The 15569-nt window shown below is 38.8% G+C and overlaps 1 protein-coding gene across 5 annotated transcripts in view; it reads left to right on the top strand.

Moving 5' to 3' along the window:
• The window catches only part of SEPTIN10 (septin 10), a 38977-nt gene extending 32377 nt beyond the window's left edge, over positions 1-6600 (top strand). For 4 of the 5 annotated variants that reach the window (XM_081326822.1, XM_081326821.1, XM_081326823.1 and 1 more), the window contains 4 exons: positions 1009-1141; positions 2908-3098; positions 3276-3450; positions 4923-6600. In XM_081326822.1, coding sequence (XP_081182948.1) covers positions 1009-1141; positions 2908-3098; positions 3276-3405 — 454 coding nt within the window. In that variant the 3' untranslated portion in view covers positions 3406-3450; positions 4923-6600. The remainder of the gene's footprint in view (positions 1-1008; positions 1142-2907; positions 3099-3275; positions 3451-4922) is intronic. The other variant, XM_081326824.1, reaches the window with a different exon arrangement.
• The last annotated feature ends 8969 nt before the right edge of the window (positions 6601-15569 follow it).

Here is a 15569-nt window from a genome sequence, read left to right as displayed (position 1 = left end):
TAGTATTAATTATCAAATATGTATAGGGTAATTTCTTCTTTGAGTCACCTGATATCTTCATAATGATTGCGCCTGGTGACTCTTGCGACTTTCTTGGCTACTACACTAAAAGAATTTGCCATTGCTTTCCTCCAGGATTTTTTTAAAAAGTATTCACCACTCTAAGATACAGCTATAGTATTTTATGGTGGTGGTGTCTTATCCATATAGCAAGCAGGTTCAACACTGCTTAATTTGTTGAGATCAACCAAAGTCAGATGTTGCCAGTTGACCTCCATGTCATATATGTATGCCTACTACTAATCAATAATGTTATTTGACCCGTAGAATCATTTACTACATTCTATATTACAGTTGTATTCTTGTAACAGTATTTTTATAAGAGGATGTATAGAATAACAACAATACTTTGAATTTTTCCTGGGAAGTGAGTGAAGTAGTTTTACAACTGAAGATGAATATTCCCAATGATTATCTCATTATTATATTTGCAGAATTCACATAGTCTGCTTCTCCCTGATACACTTTGCTCTGCCTTTAACAACTATCTTCAAATACTCAGGGCAGAAAAAGCAATACATAACCAATCAAAATAAATAAGCATGTTTTATGCAAAAATAACTTCAAACTGAAAACTGAATTACACATGGTTTTGCATTTTTTGTTTTGAAAAATGGAATGTCCTTGATGTAAGCAATTCTGTATTTGTTTCCAATCTGTCAGATACACAGCTGCTGAAATCTGTTTGTGTTCTTTGGTTGCTTTTCCTCTGGAAAAAAATGTTTTGGATTTCTACAACTAGAATATTCTGATCATGGAGGCCTATTTTTAATGTAAAATAAGTATTTATTCCACATTTTTGGGATCTCCAAGAAAGCATTAAATTCCTGCAAGAAGGAACCTTTTCAGAGGTGCTCTGATATTTTTTGTTGAGCACAATTCTGAAATGTTTAAGCATTGTTGCCTGTCACTAAATGATGAAAGCTATTTACATTTTATGACTCTCAGTCTACAGGAGACATATGAAGCTAAAAGACATGAATTTCTTGGAGAATTAGAACGGAAACAAGAAGAAATGAGACAAATGTTTGTGCAAAGAGTCAAAGAGAAAGAAGCACTGCTAAAAGAAGCAGAGCGAGAAGTAAGTATATTTTTACGCTGCTTAGATGAGCGTGGGTGGTTGTAGAAACTTGGAATAGATTTAATCAGGTTCTCAAATTTTGGGGTGCCTAAAACAGTCTAAATGAAACTATCAGATCATGTTTTGTCAGTGATGCCACTGTACCTGGACAACCTGGATGCTGACTTGTACTTGCCGAATGGGGACATAACCTGGCAGAGATCCAGCTGTGCACATGGAATCTAGATGAGCACACCCACAGCTGGATCACTGTCAGAATTCTTCCCTGTTGAGACTGTTCTTGAACAGGGGCTCTTGCCTAATCTCATCTTTCCTTATCCAAGACAATTCTTCCTCTTAGGGGTGGGCAGGACCTTGGATCCTGTGGGCCTGCTCCAGACATCTTGAGCATTTTGAGTTCCCACTGGTACTGTAGGAGTTGTTGTGAATACAAAAGTTGTTAAATAGAGAGCTTCAGCAAATGAAACCCATTCGGACAGCAGCTCAAAGCAGATAGTAGATCAGCTCCTGACATTCTCTCCTCTCCCACCCCACCCTGAGAATTCCTTATACACACAGATATGGTCATAACAATCTTATTTGCCTACAAATAGGCAAGGGATACTCCGATGTGATTCACTGAACTCCCATTTGATTAATTACATATGGCCATTGACCACTGAGCTTTGATAGGCAATTGAAAAAAATTCTACTTAAATGCTTCTGAGTCTAGATTAATAAATTCCTACCTCGAATTATAGTGATCAGACTTAGTGGCAGCATTCTGTGCTGTTTGATTAGGAATCTCAAAGGTTAGGGATACCATTCTTACTAATCTTTGTAACCTCTTGGTCTCTAAATGGCATATATTTTAAAGTTTCTGATCCTTCTAGAGATTACTGTTCCTTTCAATGGATTAAGAAGAAGTATATTTAGCTCATTTATAATAACACTATTCCAATTCAGACAATTTAAATGGAACAAAGGTCTTAAAATTCACAATTCTTGACTTGGGGTAAGAAAAAATTATATATTGATAAATGCGTGCCAGATAGAATAGTGTCCCCAGCCTTTATCACAACAACCTCCCCTTCCCCAATAATATACTGCTCAAAAAAATAAAGGGAACAGAAAATAAGACATCCTACTATTAAATACAGTACATTGTATTGTTTAAGTGTTCCCTTTATTTTTTTGAGCAGTATACTAACTGGTAGGTAGACATTTCCCCTCTTACCCTCATAAATTTCCTCTCCAGGGTCTAATAAACTGTTTTCTCCTATTTGTTAAAAAAAACAATCAATTTTGTGACAGTTTTGTAGTTCTTGCAGGGCAATGAACATGTTCAGTTAACATTAGTTGGAGGCTGGAGGCATCTAAGAAATGTGCAATGATTGCTGTGCATGGAATTATTTTTCTGAATATGTAGAAAGCATTACTTTATCTCTGTGTGACCTGGTTTTCTCACTGCTTGGCAAAGGAGAAAAAAAATGCAACACTAGTGTATATTTGATACAAATTCATCTTCAGTTTTCAACACATTAAAAAGAGACATTTGATATCCTCAAAAGTTGCTCAACTTGATTGTAATTTGTTAAATAGAAGTCAGTTTTTGCATTCTGAACTGTAAGCTAATTAAAGCAACATCTGTATTCAGAGTATTTTAAATCATAGATGAAATAATTATCTTAAAAATCTCCAAGTTTACGATGTGATTGTTGAGCATAGACTTAAGATGAGGCTAAGCACTTTTGGTAAAAAAACGATGCTTTTATGTTTTATTTCAGCTTCAAATGAAGTTTGAACATTTGAAACGACTACATCAGGAAGAGAGAATGAAAGTGGAAGAAAAAAGAAAGCTTCTGGAAGATGAAATTATTGCATTCAACAAGAGGAAAGCTGCCTCAGATATATTGCAAGGGAGGCCTCTGCCTCCTACACCTACAGCTGGTTTTAAAAAAGATAAAGATCGTAAAAAGTAAGTAGCCCATCTTGAAAGATTGGAGGAAGGGGAAACTGTTAAGGGACAACATCTTAAGCAACATAAATCACTCAGAGATTCCAATGGTAAAAATGATGATTTAAAATTTTATAGGAGAAAAAAATTGATTAGGAACCTAGATGAAAATACTTGTTTTTCTTTTTTTTCCTTAAGGGATCCAGGTTTTCGGCTTGAGCTCCTATGCTTTGATGTCAGAGATCAGGAAGTAGATGACGTAGATGACGAGAAAACAAGAGAGAAGTTAGAAAGGGACAGATACCATCACAGGGAATACCAGCAATAGCCTTTGGCTGTAATCCGCAAAGTTTTCAGTGGTTAGGGCTTGATAGTAAGTCACAGAAACAGAACCATGTGTTGAATATTTTTAATGCTTAGAGGAAGCTGTTTACCCAGTCCTAAAATTATTGGTACAACTCACATCAGGAGTTATAGTTTCCTTGCTATGATTCAAAATATTAGTAGAATTTTTAAAATCCTAAAGGTTTATTGTGAAATGCAATGCAACAACTGTAGTAGTATTCAGAAAGGTTTATTGTGAAATGCAATGCAGCAACCATGGTGGTATTCAAAATCTCAACTGCACATTGAACAGTATTCATTATTTTTAGTCCTACAATTCTGCCTTAAACCGAGGGTAGAACAATCCAGAGTGAAACTGCAGGAAGTGAGAGAACCAAGACATCCAGGACTGAAAAGTAAAGATGTTTTTTTTAAAAAAAACTTCCAGTTTATTTTTCATTATAGTTTTCATTTAAGTATACTATCATAAGAGGAAAATGTTTTCCAACGCTAGTCCTTAGATGACATGGAGGAGAAATCAAATTAGAACCTTTCTGAAATTACAGGTAGTTCTCAATTTACAACCATTCATTTAGTGACTGTTTAGAATTACAACAGCACTGAAAAAAGTGACTTATGACTGGTTTTTAACAACGTTTGCAGCATCCTTATGATTACATGATCAGAATTTGGGCACTTGGCAATTGGCATGTATTTGTAACAGTTGCACTGTCCTGGGGTCATGTGATCACCATGTGTAACTTTCCCAGCTGGCTTCTAACAAACAAAATCAATGGGGAAGCCAGGTTTGCTTAACAACTGCATGATTCCCTTAACAACTGCAGTGATTATGGCAAAAAGGTTACAAAATGGGGCAAAACTCACTTAACAACTGTCCTAACAACATAAATTTGTGGTCGTAAGTCAAAGACCTCCTGTATTACTTCTTAGGCAACTAAACTGGTCATTCTGTCAAAAGAAATCAGATTAATTTAACATGACTTGGTCATCCTGGTTCCTTTTAAATGTTCACAAACTGACTTCTTAATAATCTGCTGCAGAGATTTGCTTTATATTGAGATCAAGTTGATTGTTCTCTCCTCATTTTTGAACATGGAAATAACTTTCCCTTCTTCATTTCTAAATCTGTCTTTCATGATTCAAAGATCACAGAAGGGGCTCCAAGATGATATCTGCAACTCCTTCAGAGCTATTTTATGTCATGCTTCTGCTCCTGGAGACCTCAATTTTCACACCCAGATGTTTCATAACTTATCTCTTTTCTTACCTCGGGTTGCCCCTGCTTCCCTTAGTTAGCTGTTCTGGTTAGGTATGTGCAAACATAGTTCCTACTACGGGAAAAAATAGAAGTAAAATAGGAATTGAGAAGCTCTATTCTATTTCCATCTCACCATGTTCAAGCTGTGGACCTCCTCTTCCTTTTTTCTTTTACTCCTCTTAGATAGCTTTAAGATACATTTTTTAGTGTTGTAAAACTAACAAATCTTTCTTTTGTTTCAGCCCCGGTTTTATGTGAATTGGAGAAGAAATTCTTCACAAATCTGAGAGGAAGAAAGATGGATTGTTACCGCCTTTCTTTTTCTTAATGTGTGTTCATTTGAAAACTGACCACTGCAACTGTATTAAAATATATAATCAGTTCTGCATTCTGTACTATAAGTTGCTGTCACATTAAGAATTCACTCAAATGGACTTATTTTTTTTCAGTAGCTTGCACTTAAACTATGTACTTTTGCCAGCAGAAATGCACATCAGCCTTCTGTACCAAAGATCACCATGCTATGAACTATGACGTGCTTTGGATCTGAAGGCAAATGACGGCTTCAGAGTGCATTGGGGCATAAATCTAGCACAGGTCTGCAACTTGCTTTCCTGCCACTGCTCATTGAGGGAGGAGAACAGCTGCTCAGTTGCAAGGAGAGCGTTAAGGAAAGCAGAGAAATGCCACATTCATGGGCCTGAAGCCTCAAAAGCTCCTTTTGCCTTAGAATCTAAAGCACGCCAAAGCCCTGATATAAACAACTTTCATTTAAGTTACGAATACTGTAGTATAATAGTATTCATTGACTACACATTATAATTTTTAAAGAATTTGTGCCTTAAGTATATAGCCTTTAAAGTGCCTTTTATTGAACTGTATAAAATATGTAAACCAATATATTTTAAAATGTGCACTTTGTAATTTTGTAATGATGACAAGCTTTAGAGTTAAAGTGGATCATGGTTGCCTTTACCATTGCAGTATTCACGCAAGCACAGACATTACTTGAAATACTGAAAATTAACTTGGTTGCAAGGGTGTCTTCTTTTTAAGCCACCTTTTCTCATCTACGCTCAGTTATACAATATGAAGGTTGGGAACAGTCATTTTGAAAATTAGGCCTGATTTTAATAAAAATCTTGACAACTTCATATTCATTTAAACATGTCTTGTGTTCCTTGACACAAAGCCTTCCATCAATTTTAATTCTTATAATTTAACATTTAACTAGGTGCACAAGTGGTAGAAGAAGAAGAAAATAAAAGTCAAACTGTTTTTTTTTCCTGAAGTGAGCTTGAATAGGGTTGAATCCCGTGCTTGCTTACTTGGACAAAAGTTTTATTCTTCAAAGAAGCAATAACTTAATTTTGAAATTATCCATTACTTAGGCAACCAGTAGTTCTGGTGCTTCCTGTTTACTAATAAATATAGCAGTTGCTTATGTAATCCTCATAGATTTCTGCTAATTATTTTATAAAACACATGTAATTTGACAAATAAAGTTATTTGGTTAAACAATTAGTATTCCACAGTGCAACAGTGCTTGGATTTATTGGATAATAGAACTGTTCTACCTAGTCTCACTGTTCTGCAAACAACCAATCAGACACTGGGGCCATCAACGGTACTTTAGCACTACAAAGATGATATAAATGTATTCATAGGAACTGGAGAAAATATCAATGGGATGGCAAAATTGTCAACACCTATCTAAAATCCTGTTTGGGTAGATTATTCCATAAGAAATAAGATCAGTGCTAATATTAGTTTCCAGGATTTTTTCCCCCCAAGTATGTGTTCTCTTATAGAATGTTTTCTTTTGAAAGCAGGAACTAAATCCGGGAAGTGGGGGTAGGGCTCATCTGGTGCTCATGCTTCCTGAGGCCTATGATAGCTTTTCACAAAGATACTAACAGATTCTTAGCTCTACTCATATTCTGTGGTATAAATCCTACATACGAGTTCTGTTGTCATTCATATTGGCTTGATTCCGGCAGCTAAGCCTATGCATCAACCTCCATTTTGCTCTAATTGTGACCAACCACTAGGGGTCTCAATTGAAGATACACCACATGAATGTTGTGATAAGCAGGTCCCTCCATACGTATCAGGGAACTTGCTAACCTTTTCAACAGTTTTACAAAATTAGTGCATTCAGACAAGCATTTCGACACTGGCACTCATATAAGCTAGCATTAATGACATGACTGGTTCACTTACTGGGTCTGAAACGAGTAGTTTCAGAGTTGTGATAATTTCCTTTGTAAAGTAGTGATTTATAAAAGTGGAGAGAACATATTAATTTATATATAAACTTTAAAATTGCACTGAGTATATTTAGATAAAAAGTTGAAGATTTGCCATTATTTAAGATCAGCGGTGTCAAACTTGCAACATCACGTGACGTGTTGTGACATATTACAACTTTTTTTCCCCCATTGGGGCCACACAAGGAAATGGGAAAATATCAGGTGCACAGAAATCAATGATTATAAGAATTGTTGTTAGTTGCGAAGTCGTGTCCGACCCATTGCGACCCTATGGACAATGTTCCTCCAGGCCTTCCTGTCCTCTACCATCTTCTGGAGTCCATTTAAGCTCACGCCTACTGCTTCAGTGACTCCATCCAGCCACCTCATTCTCTGTCGTCCCCTTCTTCTATTGCCCTCAATCTTTCCCAGCATTAGGCTCTTCTCCAGTGAGTCCTTCCTTCTCATTAGGTGGCCAAAGTATTTGAGTTTTAGCTTCAGGATCTGGCCTTCTAAAGAGCAGTCAGGGTTGATCTCCTCTAGGACTGACCGGTTTGATCGCCTTGCAGTCCAAGGAACTCGCAGGAGTCTTCTCCAGCACCATAGTTCAAAGGCTTCAATTCTTTGGCGCTCAGCGTTTCTTATGGTCCAGCTTTCACTGCCATACATTGCAACTGGGAAGACCATAGCCTTGACTATACGCACTTTTGTTGACAGGGTGATGTCTCTGCTTTTTAGTGTGCTGTCTAGATTTGCCATGGCTTTCCTCCCAAGGAGCAAGCGTCTTTTAATTTCTTGGCTACAATCCCCATCTGCAGTGATCTTGGAGCCCAGGAAAATAAAATCTGTCACTACCTCCATTTCTTCCCCATCTATTTGCCAGGAATTGAGAGGGCCAGATGCCATGATCTTGGTTTTCTTAATGTTTAGTTTCAACCCACGTTTTGCACTTTCCTTCACTCGCAACAAGAGGCTCTTTAGTTCCTCTTCACTTTCTGCCATTAGAGTGGTATCATCTGCATATCTTAGGTTGTTGATGTTTCTTCCGGCAATCTTAATTCCAACTTTTGATTCATCTAGCCCTGCCTTTCTCATGATGTGCTCTGCATATAAGTTAAATAGGCAAGGCGACAGTATACAGCCTTGCCGGACTCCTTTCCCAATTTTGAACCAATCAGTGGTTCCGTGTCCAGTTCTCACTGTTGCTTCTTGGCCCGCATATAGGTTTCTCAAGAGACAAATAAGATGGTCTGGTACTCCCATCTCTTTAAGGACTTGCCACAGTTTGTTATGATCCACACAATCAAAGGCTTTAGCATAGTCAATGAAGCAGAAGTAGATGTTTTTCTGGAACTCTCTAGCTTTCTCCATGATCCAGCGTATGTTAGCAATTTGATCTCTAGTTCCTCTGCCTCTTCGAAATCCTGCCTGTACTTCTGGTAGTTCTCGATCCACATACTGCTGGAGTCTAGCTTGTAGAATTTTAAGCATAACTTTACTAGCATGAGAAATGAGTGCAATGGTGCGATAGTTTGAACATTCTTTGGCACTGCCTTTCTTTGGAATTGGAGTGTAAACTGATCTTTTCCAATCCTGTGGCCACTGTTGAGTTTTCCAAATTTGCTGGCAAATTGAGTGTAGCACTTTTACTGCATCGTCTTTTAAGATTTTGAATAGCTCAGCTGGAATACTGTCACCTCCACTAGCTTTGTTGTTGCTCAGCTTTTCTAAGGCCCACTTCACTTCACATTCTAGGATGTCTGGCTCGAGGTCAGTGACCACCTCATTGTGATTATCAGGGACGTTAAGCTCATTCTTGTATAGTTCTTCTGTGTAATTTTGCCACCTCTTCTTAATCTCTTCTGCCTCTGTTAGGTCCCTGCCATTTTGGTCCTTTATCATGCCCATTTTTGCATGAAACGTTCCTTTCATCTCTCCAATTTTCTTGAAAAGATCTCTGGTCCTCCCTATTCTATTGTTTTCTTCTATTTCTTTGCACTGTTCATTTAAGAAGGCATTCTTATCTCTTCTAGCTATTCTCTGGAATTCTGCATTCAATTGGGCGTATCTTTCTTTTTCTCCCTTGCCTTTCGCTTCCCTCCTTTCCTCAGCTATTTGCAAAGCTTCCTCAGACAGCCATTTTGCTTTCTTGCATTTCTTTTTCTTTGGGATGGTTTTAGTTGCTACCTCTTGTACAATGTTGCGAACCTCTGTCCATAGTTCTTCAGGCACTCTGTCTATCAGATCTAATTCCTTAAATCTATTTGTCACCTCTACTGTATATTGAACAGGGATATGATTTAATTCATACCTGACTGGCCTAGCGCTTTTCCCTACTTTCTTTAATTTAAGCCTAAACTTTGCAACAAGAAGCTCATGGTCTGAGCCACAGTCAGCTCCTGGTCTTGTTTTTACTGACTGTATAGAGCTTCTCCATCTTTGGCTGCAGAGCATATAGTCAATCTGATTTCTGTGTTGACCGTCTGGTGATGTCCATGTGTAAAGCCGTCTCTTGGGTTGTTGGAAAAGAGTGTTTGCTATGACCATCGTATTCTCTTGACAAAATTATATCAGCCTGTGCCCTGCTTCATTTTGTACTTCAAGGCCAAACTTGCCTGTTATTCCAGTTATCTTTTGGCTTCCTACTTTAGCATTCCAATCCCCCATGATGATAAGGACATCATTTTTGGGTGTTAGTTCTATAAGGTGCTGTAGGGCTTCATAGAACCGGTCAATTTCATCCTCTTCAGCACCGGTGGTTGGGGCATAGACTTGGACTACTGTGATATTGAATGGTTTGCCTTGGATTCGAACTGAGATCATTCTGTCATTTTGAGGATTGTATCCCAGTATTGCTTTTCCTACTCTTTTATTGACTATGAAGGCTACTCCATTTCTTCTGAGGGATTCTTGCCCGCAGTAGTATACCTGATGGTCATCTGAATTAAATTCACCCATTCCTGTCCATTTTAGTTCGCTGATACCTAAGATGTCGATGTTTAGTCTTGTCATCTCTTGTTTGACCACGTCCAGCTTTCCTTGATTCATGGATCTTACATTCCAGGTTCCTATGGAGAAATTTTTTTTACAGCATCGGACTTTCCTTTCACCACCAGACACATCCACAGCTGAGCGTCCTTTCGGCTTTGGCCCAGTCGCTTCATTCTTTCTGGCGCTACTAGTACTAGCCCTCTGCTCTTCCCCAGTAGCATATTGGACGCCTTCCGACCTGAGGGGCTCATCTTCCAGCGTCATATCATTTTGCCTTTTGGTACTGTCCATAGGGTTTTCATGGCAAAGATACTGGAGTGGTTTGCCATTTCCTTCTCCAGTGGATCGCGTTTTGTCAGAACTCTCTGCTATGACCTTTCCGTCTTGGGTGGCCCTGCACGGCATAGCTCATAGCTTCATTGAATTACGCAAGCCCCTTCGCCACGACAAGGCAGTAATCCATGAAGGGGGATTATAAGAATAAGTGCATGCAAAATGGTAAGGATGACAAGGTGGAACAAAAATTAGCCCAACTCCCTCTTTTTTAGCAAAAATAAAATAGTAAAATTCCCTGCACTTTGATTCTAAACATCAACAATGTGCCTTTAAACTACAGCAAGACAGTTGCAATATTTAATGACTACTCACAATGTTGTATTATTCTTAACGTCTTTTTAACCAGCTTTCCATAACTCTCCCTTACTTTCTTGAGAAACCTTTTTCAATACTACTCCAAATAAAGAAGTTTGAACATCTCTTACATATATTTCATTAATTTTAGTTGACTTCTCCATTGCTGAGCTGATTCACATAATTTCTTTGTGACTACAGTTTCTTGTACGTTGCTTTTTAGGTTAGGCATGGAAAGATCACTTTCTCTTGTGTTGTTATGACTGCAAAGGGAGTCAACTGAACTTCCTTCAGCAGCCATATGGCTTTAAATTTGAGCAGATGAAACCCTGGCAGGTCAGAGGCCTGAAAAATAATTGAGCAAAGTTCTCAACAAAACAGTTCTTGATATTAGCTACAAATGGGAGTCAAATCACCTGACTTCAGTAGTTCTTTATTAACATTTAACATGGGGAAAGGAGGCTGACACAAAGTATTAGAAAAGATTATATTTCTTGTTGCACTATTGAGATATGTTTTCTAAGGGGACTTTGATTTCTCTCTTTTTTCTCAGCTCATTTCAAAATAACTGTGCCTAGTTATCACCAGCAGATGCTGCTCAATAGCCATAATCTCATTGCTTTATTGCAGAATCAGTATGAATCTGGCAATCAAATGCCCTAGATATTTTTATATAAGCTTATGTAATCTACATCCAATATTTATATTTAAATTTATTAAATACATATTATATGTGTATATATATAACTGCTAACCTTTTTAGATCTGCAAAAAATATTTCAGGTAATTTATGAAAACATTTTTTACTTGTGCTTGTTTAATATGGGGGATATAAAGCAAAATTGTCTATGAATAGTTGTGGCCTACTACAGCACAAAAGGACTAATGCTTAATTCACAGCATCTTCAGCTAAAGGATTGGTAACAAAAATTGTAAAAACATTCTGACAGATAAAGTATTAAACTTTTTAACTTATCTTTCTTGTATTATGTTTAAACAATGTATGAAAGGGTAATAAGATAATTAAAGTGCAATAAAGTACATCTATATGGTAAAACTACAAAACTGGATAACACAAATGCTTCAGAATGCTTACTTCAGCAAAAAAAAAACCTTATCTTGAGACAGAAGCAGCCAGCCTTTCAGATGATTTCTTTCCAGCCGAAGATCCTGGTCAAGGTCTCCTCCTGGCACATGAACTTCTATCAGGAAGGGACCTTCCCATAGTGGCAAAAAACAGGGCAGGTATGGATTGATTGTGGAATAAATGGTATTGCTTTCATGCAGGCCTTTTTAAAAGTCAAAAGATTATGGCATTGCTAGGAATTGCCTTGCCTCTGGGCCTTTTTAAGAGTCGGAGAGGTCCAATCCCAGAATATAGCTTGTTTGAGCTTCCCCGTCCCATAGCTATGTCACACAATCTCATTCTTTCTAGTTTTTTGTCTATTAAAGTCAATGGTGCAGTACAGAAGGAACTCTTGAGATTGTATTTTAATTGAATGTTATTGCTTTAAATGAAAAGCGTTGTTTTTGTTGGCTTTTAATCCTAGATTTGCTGTCCAGGGTTGCAGTTGCAAGATGGATGGCTTTATAATTTGATATAATAATAAATGTATCTTAAATCATGATTCATAATCTGGAGAGGGCCTCCTTCCAACATGTAGCTAGGGCCGTTGCATCCTCTAAGTCTGTCTTATCTTCTGCAATTGTGACCAAGCAGCAGTTGTGGTATTTCATAGGTTTTGGCCAAGAATCTAGCACTGTCAGGACCCACCTCAATCCACATCTTAGGAAATAAGAACTCTTGGATGCAAGTTTAGTCCAAAAGGAAAATGTTTACTAGGATGGAATCGATTGTGGGAATACAAGACGGAATCTGAGAAAAGTTACATTTCAATCCTATATAAACCATTCCCATTCCAGCCCCTCCCCTCATCCATTTGGTCAGGCTGTCGTCAGTTGCTAGGTGTCAGGTCCTTCCATGGGAAAGGGAACTCTCCTTGGTTTTATGGTTATTGCTTTCCTTTTCAGTTGTAAATGAAGATACAATCCAGACCTGTCTGTCCCCCCTCCCTTCCCCAGTAAAACATCCCCTGTTGTTTGAAAATCGCTTTAGTAACCATCCTCTCCCCCCCCCTCAGAGAGATGGCAGAATCCCCAGAAATAGCACGTTGTTCTACCTATACAATTATGAAATGTGATATAAATGGATTCTGACATTCGGCTCTCCTTTCAGAAAAAAGATGAGTCCATCTGTGGGGAAAGAAAACATATAAATGTTAGCCTGGTTTGTTTGGATATTCTGTATGAAACCTCTTAAGCAGCTTAGGTGCTTTAACATGGAGTTTGTTAACCCACTCATTTTCTGAGGAGGGGAGGTGTTTCCATGCCACTAAATATTGTATCGTTCCATGGTGTTTTCTGGAATCTAAGATTTCTTTCACTTCAAAATGTTGTTCTCCTTCCACCATGATGGGGGTTGGTGGTGGTGGGATTTTTTCTCGTAGTGGTGATTGTTGTTCTCTCTTTAATAGACTGCAGTGGAAGGTTGGGTGTATTCGTCTAAGATTTTTGGGTAGTTCTAATTCAACTGTTACTGGGTTTATGATTATTTTAATTGGAAAAGGTCCAATATATTTTGGTCCTAGTTTTTTACAGGGTTGGAGTGATTTCAGGTATTTTGTGGATAAATATACCATCTCTCCTACCCTAAATGGTGTGGGATCGGTTCTTTTTTTGTCTGCCTGTGTCTTGTATGCTTTTCTGGCATCTTCCAATGCTTTCCTAACGATTGGCCATGTATTTTGTAATTGAGCAATCCATTCCTTCAGATCAGGGATAACCGGTTCTTTTGGGGTTAGTTCTGGTATTGGGTTGAAACTCTGGCCTGTAGCTACTTGAAAAGGAATGTAACCTGTGCTTGAGTGGACTGCATTATTATATGCTACTTCTGCAAAAGGCAGTAGGTCCGTCCAGTCGGACTGCTGAAAATTAATATAGCATCTCAGATATTGTTCAAGTATATTATTAAGTCTTTCAGAAGCTCCGTCTGTCTGAGGATGGTGACTAGATGACAGTCCTTGGGTGGTTCCTAAGAGGGATAAAAATTCTTTCCAAAATGCCGACGTAAATTGCACCCCTCTGTCAGATATGATGTGTTGTGGTACCCCGTGCAATCTGTAAATATGCTGTACAAAAAGTTTTGCTAATGCTTTTGCAGTCGGGATTTTTTGGCAAGGTATGAAATGTACTTGCTTAGAGAACAGATCTGTGACAGTCCAGACTACGGTGTTTCCATTACTTTCTGGCAGTTCTACGATAAAATCCATGGCTATTTCTTTCCATGGGGCTGAGGGGTTTGCCACCGGTTGTAACAGACCTGGCGGTTTCCCTTGCAATCTTTTGGCCATTGCGCAAATTTGACAGCTACCCACATAGCTTTCTATGTCCTTTTTCATAGATGGCCACCAAAATTGCCTTTTAGTTAAGTGTAAGGTTTTTACAAAGCCAAAGTGTCCTGCTGATTTTGTATCATGGCACAGTTGCATGAAATTGATTCTCTGTGTGGCAGGTATATATAGCTTCTCCCCCACCCACAGCAGTCCATCTTTAATTGTGCACACATGTTTATTTTTCTGGAACCATTCATCACTTTCCAAAGATTTCCTGAATTCTATTCCAGTTTGGCTATCTACCTTCGGCTTCATTTTTTCTTGTGCCCTGGTGGTGACTGGTGCTGCCAGTTGTTGTTCTGGTACAAGTGGTTTAAAGTCAGTAACTCTTGTGCTGTTATATTGGGGCATGCGGGATAATGCATCTGCCAGGAAGTTCTTTCCCCCCCGGTAAGTGTTTGAGAGTGAAATTGAATCGGTGAAAATGTTGGGACCAGCGGGCTTGCTTAGGAGTGAGCTTCCTGGGCGTTTTTAGTGCTTCCAAATTTTTGTGGTCTGTCCAGACCTGGAAAGGTATTTTATTTCCTTCTAAAAATTGGCGCCATGTTAGTAATGCCCACCTCAACGAGAATGCCTCTTTTTCCCATATTGGCCAGCGTTGTTCTGTTTCTGTGAGTTTTCTGGATGTGTATGCGCATGGTTGCAATGTCCCCCCATCATTTTCTTGTAATAGTACGGCTCCTACCGCTACATCACTCGCATCTGCCTGTATTACAAAAGGTTTGTCGGGATCTGGGTGTTTTAGGACAGGTTCAGCAGAAAAAAGTCTCTTTAGCCTCTCAAATGCTGCTTGACATTCCATTGACCATTTCAGAGGCTGGCTGGGTTTCACGGGTGACCCCCCCTTCGTTTTCAACAAATTTGTGAGGGACATGGCTATTTGGCCAAATGCGGGGATGAATTGGCGGTAGAAGTTTGCAAACCCCAGGAAACTTTGCAATTGCTTCCGTGTGCGGGGGGGTGCCCACTCTAGTACTGCCCTGACCTTCTCAGGGTCCATTTCGATGCCCTCTGGAGATATGCGATATCCCAGGTAGTCGATTTTTTCCTGATGGAATTCACACTTCGATAATTTAGCATATAAGTGGGCAGCTCGCAACTTCTTCAGGACTGCTCTGACTAGTTTGATATGTTCCTCTTTGGTTTCTGTGAAGATAAGGATGTCATCGAGGTAAACCAGGACCCCCTTATATAGGTGCTCTCTCAGCACGTCATTAATTAATTGCATAAAGACTGCGGGGGCCCCTTGCAGTCCGAATGGCAATACTTTGAATTGATAGCACCCCATTGGGCAGTTGAATGCAGTCTTCCATTCATCTCCTTCCTTAATCCTAATACGGTAGTATGCTTCCCTCAGGTCTAGTTTGGTAAAAATCTTTCCTTTCGATAGGTGGGATAACATATCCTTCATTAGGGGAAGGGGGTACAGATTACATTCACTAATTGTGTTCAAATTTCTATAGTCCACAACCAAACGAAAGGACCCATCCTTCTTCTCCCTGAACAGAACCGGGGCGGCCACTTTGGGTTTGGCAGGCTCAATAAATCCTCTTTCTAAGTTTTT

Source organism: Vipera berus (assembly GCF_964194415.1).
Source record: "Vipera berus genome assembly, chromosome: 4".
NCBI classification, from domain to species: Eukaryota; Metazoa; Chordata; class Lepidosauria; order Squamata; family Viperidae; genus Vipera; species Vipera berus.
The sequence above is the reverse complement of the archived record's forward strand: the minus strand, read 5'-3'. Positions and strand labels throughout refer to the sequence as shown.